The 5,655-nt window shown below is 29.5% G+C and overlaps 1 protein-coding gene across 1 annotated transcript; it reads left to right on the forward strand.

Moving 5' to 3' along the window:
• Positions 1 to 298: 298 nt before the first annotated feature.
• LOC107428991 (uncharacterized) lies at positions 299 to 1,195 on the forward strand. Its single transcript, XM_016039602.4, has one exon. The coding sequence runs from the start codon at positions 438 to 440 to the stop codon at positions 960 to 962; it is 525 nt and encodes a 174-aa protein (XP_015895088.1). The 5' UTR covers positions 299 to 437; the 3' UTR covers positions 963 to 1,195.
• Positions 1,196 to 5,655: the final 4,460 nt, after the last annotated feature.

The raw sequence follows: 5,655 nt of genomic DNA on the forward strand, positions 1-5,655 counted from the left end.
TATATATTTATTTATTTATTTTGCATTTGGGCTTTGTCACTGTCTTTCGAAGCAAAGCCACTCGATATCTTCCTTTCTCGTGCGAACGTTTACCTCAATTCACAGCCGTTCGATTTTTCCTCGGTAACACCAAAGGTTAATCAAACGGTTGTTTGACAAAGACAGACCGACACTTAAACAAATCATTCACATTCCCACTCAAACTTTTCTTTTATTTCTTTCTCTATCTAATAAATATTAAAATATTCAGAGATTTTATTTATTTTTATTTGTTTTAACTTGCTTTGACTGGAACTCCACCTTTCCTCTTCGCTCTATATAATCCTTTCCCTTCCCCATTCTCTCTCTCATCAACCTTTGGCTTTTCCATTTTCGTTCTCAGTTTTCTCTCCCTCTATTACTTCCAAGTTCTTTGAGCTTCTCTTTTGCTGTCTCTAATGGCGGAAACACCATCAAAACGCCAGAGGGACGAAACCCAGATGGAAGATTTCGAAGATTTTAATAAGCGCCAAAAATCCTATAGCCACATACTCTCTATTCTCGAATCCGAAGAAGACGAACCCACTCAGGATTTGTCTTCTCTAATCACGACCCTTCAACAGGAAATTTCTTCGGATTCTGGGTTCGACCCACTTCCGTTTGTTTCCTCGGAAAACGACCAGGAAAATCCAACCAAGGCTTCTAAAACCGTAGAAGATTACGCTTCTTCTTCTTCTTCTTCTTCTTCTTCTTCTGCGGTTCTTTCCAAGGAAGATGACCAAGAGAACGATAAAGAGAGGGTTATGAGACACCTTCTAGAAGCTTCAGATGATGAGCTTGGGATTCCGAACAGAGAGATTGTGTTTGATGGTGATAATGGGTTTAATGGTGGAGATGGCTTTTCTTTCTCTGATGGTCTTTGGGAGTTTGAAGATGAAGCTGCTAATTACTATACCTTGTTACAATCCGATCTTTTCATGTAGTGGTTTTTTTTTTTTTTGGAAATGGTAAATGAGGAAGGACTATAGGGGTAAGAAAAGGAAAGGAAGAAAGTAGAAAGAAAAGAAAAAAAAGAAGAGTGGATTTCGAAAAATGGGAGACCTTTTTTTTTTTTTTCATTTTGGTCCCTCTTCTTTTTTATTGTAAAAATTATCATGCATGTCCCTGTTAAGAAAAAAAAAATTAAATTGTAGGAGAAAAAAGCGATTCAATATTCCATCTATTTTTTATATATTTTTTTCTGTTATTAATTTTTTTGTTTTACTTTTATTAATTTTTTATTCGAAGTTCGGAATAATAATTTGACCTAACGATTTTGGCCCTCAATTAACCTGTTTACCTTTTAGTTGTCCTTGAGAGAAATAAATGCCCTTAATAATACGCTTGATTGATGCACCACTTGTTTAAGAGAAATTCATGTTTGGCATGGTTTCTAAATGGTGTGTTTCGCTTTTAAAGGTTTAAAAACTGTTTCTTAAAAGTGTTTAAGGGCTGTTTGATACAGTTTAAGAAAATTAGTTTATAAAGCCTTTAGAAGTGTTTGAAAATTAGTTTTTAAAGCTTTTTGAAATGTTTGGATAATTTTGTAATAGTGGTGTAGAGCTAGTTTGATATAACTTTTACTTCTGCTTCTAAATTTAATTTTTGTTTTTCAGAAATATTGTTTTAAAAAGTTATTTATTTTATTAATTTTAGTTAAAAACTCCTATAAAGGTTGTAAATACTTTTAGAAATTATCCAATTACTCTCAAAAATAATTTTTAAATTTTAAAAGCTGCATCTTTGTTTTTAAAAATTATGCTAATTAAAACTTTAAAAGTAAAAGAAATAGAAATAGAAATAATAATTATCCCGAACAAGGTATAAATTATTTTTGAAAAACTTCCAAATTTCTAGAAGGGTTATTAATCAAAATTAATAAAGAACAAGCAAAAGTAAAATTTTCACGAAGATGCCCAAGTGGAAATAGCTCTATCACTCTTCTTTTTAATTATTCCATCGTACGTAATTTTATGTTGGATGTTTTTAATTAATTTATTTATTTGTTGTTTTATTTTTTATCATGGGAAATGGGTTTGTGATTGGAATGAATTTTCCCTTTCTCCAACCAATGGCGTGCATCTCACGCGGCTTGGTTTTTTTTTGTTTTTTTTTTTTTTTGGGTAGAAGTAAACGTTACAGGAAAAAAAAGAAAAAGATCTATGTCCTCGTTAGAAGCTAAAATGCGCCATGGCCTGCGCAGTACGCACGTTGGTGTGTCATGTGTGAAAGATTTTTTTATCGGATACTGTGGGTTGCATTTTATTATTTGTGTTTCCTCGATCTCTTGGGATTGCTCTGAGAGGGCTAAAAAGTCTACCTCGGCCAATGGGACCCACATGCAATGGTATTATTATAAATAGACGAAAAGGACCACTTCTCTCCTCACTGATTGGAGCGTGACGACACAAACTTTTTTTTTTCTTTATTTTTATTTTGTGATTTTTCGGTCCAATGCTCCATGTATTTATTTTTGGTGGAATTAAAAAAAAAAAAAAAAAACAAAAAAAGTTAGAAGAATATGAGTTGGCATATCCCCAATGAGGCTACTATCCATCAATGTAGATGGGATAGTATGTACATTTATATGATCTTAGATGATAGTGAAATTTGAACTTTTGTATTTGTGATCAAAATCAAAATTCAAGTTCTTATCAACTCATCTATTAATAATTGTATCTATGTTTCATATAGTTTCAATACTTTTATACTTCATTCTTTACCATCAAACTTACACTAATATCTTTTCAAATTTGTAAACCATGCAATAGTAGTCTAGAACTATCAAACCATGACAAGAGGCGGAGCCAGAATTTATAAATGCTAGGGGAAATGCAAAGATAAAACGAAATGATTTTTATTTTTCATAAAAGATAAAATGAAATGATTATTTTTTTCAACGATATATAAAAAAATTTATTTAAAATTAAAAAAATTGTGACCAAATTCAAATAAGAGAGAGAGTGATTAATTACTTAAGAAATGTAAAAATTTGAACGAGAGAGAAAATATTTTCTTAATAAATGCTAATATTTATTCTTCTTTTTTGCAGGAGAGACCCTTTTTTTTGGGTCAATTGTACAAGAGAATTGAAGAGGAGGATTTAAGATTCATTGTTCACCTTAACACAAAATAAACACCTTTTGAACTGTGGAGGGACAATATAAAAAAAGAAAATTCAAATATTTTTTTTAAAATATATACTAATAATGCATTTCTAAAATTAACTGGGAGCGATTGTGACAATTGCCTCCATGCTGTTTTGTCTTTGACAATGACCTTTTAATGGTTAAATTATATATTAATTGACGTAGAATTTTCATTCTAATTATACTTTTGTTCATAAAGAAGAATCCACTCTTCTACAGTGCATATAATAACTATATTGGTTAAATTATATAATGGTGCCATATTTTTTTATTTTATTAATATTTTATTTTTTATCTGAAAAGACAAAAATGAGAAAAAATTCCTATTTGGTTCGTGACCTTTTTTTTTTTTTGTTTTCGTAGTATGAAAACGAGAGAAAGAAGAGAAACGACAAAGCGGTACGTACACGGGGACGCCAGACGACCAGTATAAAATTAGAAGTCCGTGTAAGTTTAATACATGCGGTGGTGATGAAGAAAGTAAATAGAGTACGGGAAGTCGTTTTGTGGTGGTAAGGGAGAAGGGGGTTGGGGGGGGTGGGGGGACCAGGTGGGGCCCGCAATGGAAGTGCCTTGAAGTTCGAGGCAAAAATAAGTGGGCCAGGGTGAGAGTGAAATAGTGACCAGGCAATGCGTTGTCCGCCATGGCAAAGATTGATACATAATGGGGTGTGTGTGTGTGTGATGATATTATGGAGGGATTATATGCTGATGCTGACAGGTGTCATTATCAGATTACCATTGGCATGACACGCGGGCCCCATTTAAATTATAACTGGATCCTGGACAGAGCTCTCCTCTGTCACATACCAGCTTTTTCTTAATTTCTGAATTTGTTTTTTAAAATAAAATTTTAAAAGAGTCTTTTAACAACATTTTATTATGTTTCTTTATTTATAAATATATAGAGTCAAATTTATTTATAAAAAGTAAATTAGATTTTTTTTTAAATATATAGAATTAAATTTACTATTTATATTAAAAAATAAATATAAAAATTTATTGAATTATTTTTTAAACGTAAATTTTTTAAAATAAAGAATATGAAATAAGTAAAGAATTTTTTAGAAACGTATAGCACAACTAAAGAAATCTTCAGGGATGCACTTAGTTTATAAATTATATTCACAATTGCATTTTGATTTTTCAATTTTGTTCTTGGTAGTTTAGTTTTTAAGTTTCATTTTTTATGCATTTTAATTCTTAAATTATATTTTCTTTCATCTAATTTACAGAGTATTAAGATATTCAATAGATTTACTTTAACATAAAAACAATGAAATTGAAAAAATCAAACGATCTCATAAAATTTTTATACGTTGTATCAAGTAAACTACATGTGTCAAGACTAATAAAAATTAATTTTGAAACTAAACTGTATAAAAAATTGAAGTTTAAAAATCAAAATACCAAAAACAAAAAGAAAATTAAATTACCAAAGTATAACTATGTATGTAGCGTAGTAGCAGTAGCAGTAGCAGTAGCAGTAGTAGTAGTAGTAGTAGTAGTAGTAGGGACTATTCAATTTAAAAATTGATTTCTAATAGATTTATCTAAAAAATATATAATTAGTGATATGCTAATTTATTTTTTTCTTTCAAAAAATTACCTTACTGATAAATGTTTTTTTTTTTTTAAAGAAATAAAAATTTGCAGAATCATATCGTCTAACAAATCTTTTGAAACTAGACTATGACCCTTACAATATTCATCTTTTCTTTTCCACATCAGTGTAACAAAGTTCTTAAATAATTATGGTGAAGAATCTTTTTTTACCTGGTTGACTGCATTTTTAATGTGGCAAAAAAATTTTAGCAACTTACAATCCTATTAAAGATGCTTTTAATTTGTTCCAACTTCAATATGGATAATTTTCTAACTTATGCAACTGAATACTTCAATTTTAATTTGGTTATTTTGAGCCTTCCATTTTCGATTTTCTTGAAATATTTAATTTTAGTTTTGTTCTGATACTGACGTTGCATGATTAGTCCTTGTAATAGAGTATTTTTTTTTTTTATGTCTCATTTTTTAATTATACTATTTTTTTTTATCTGATTATGTTTTTAATTTTTTAAGTGAGCAATATTTTTGGATTTATAGATATTATTTTTTTACCATAATTTTTCATTTTTGGCCCATGTTGAAAAAAAAAAAGAAAAAGAAAAAAATCAAATTGAAAGTCTCAAGTGAGGGAAAAAAAAAAAGAAAAAAAAAAGAAAAAAAGAAAAAAAAGATGCATGCCTAAATTGAACTAGTATTAAAGTTGAAGCTTACAGTAGAAAACATTGAAGAAAGTCCAGATTGAAATTTGGGAGAAACTCGAGGATCTAAAACCACGATGAACCCTTTTTTACCCCTTACTTTTTATGTGATGGAATTCGTGAATAGGTTTTTTGTGCATCTATATCTTCTCATATATGTTCACATGTATAGAATAATTCTCCTAAAAAATAGAAATAATTGTGCTTTCTAATATTTTGCTTGA

Source organism: Ziziphus jujuba, chromosome 12 (assembly GCF_031755915.1).
Source record: "Ziziphus jujuba cultivar Dongzao chromosome 12, ASM3175591v1".
Taxonomy (NCBI): Eukaryota; Viridiplantae; Streptophyta; class Magnoliopsida; order Rosales; family Rhamnaceae; genus Ziziphus; species Ziziphus jujuba.

Coding starts and splice junctions, on each gene's coding strand:
- LOC107428991 (XM_016039602.4), top strand. CDS start 438: ATGGCGGAAACACCATCAAAACGCCAGAGGGACGAAACCCAGATGGAA.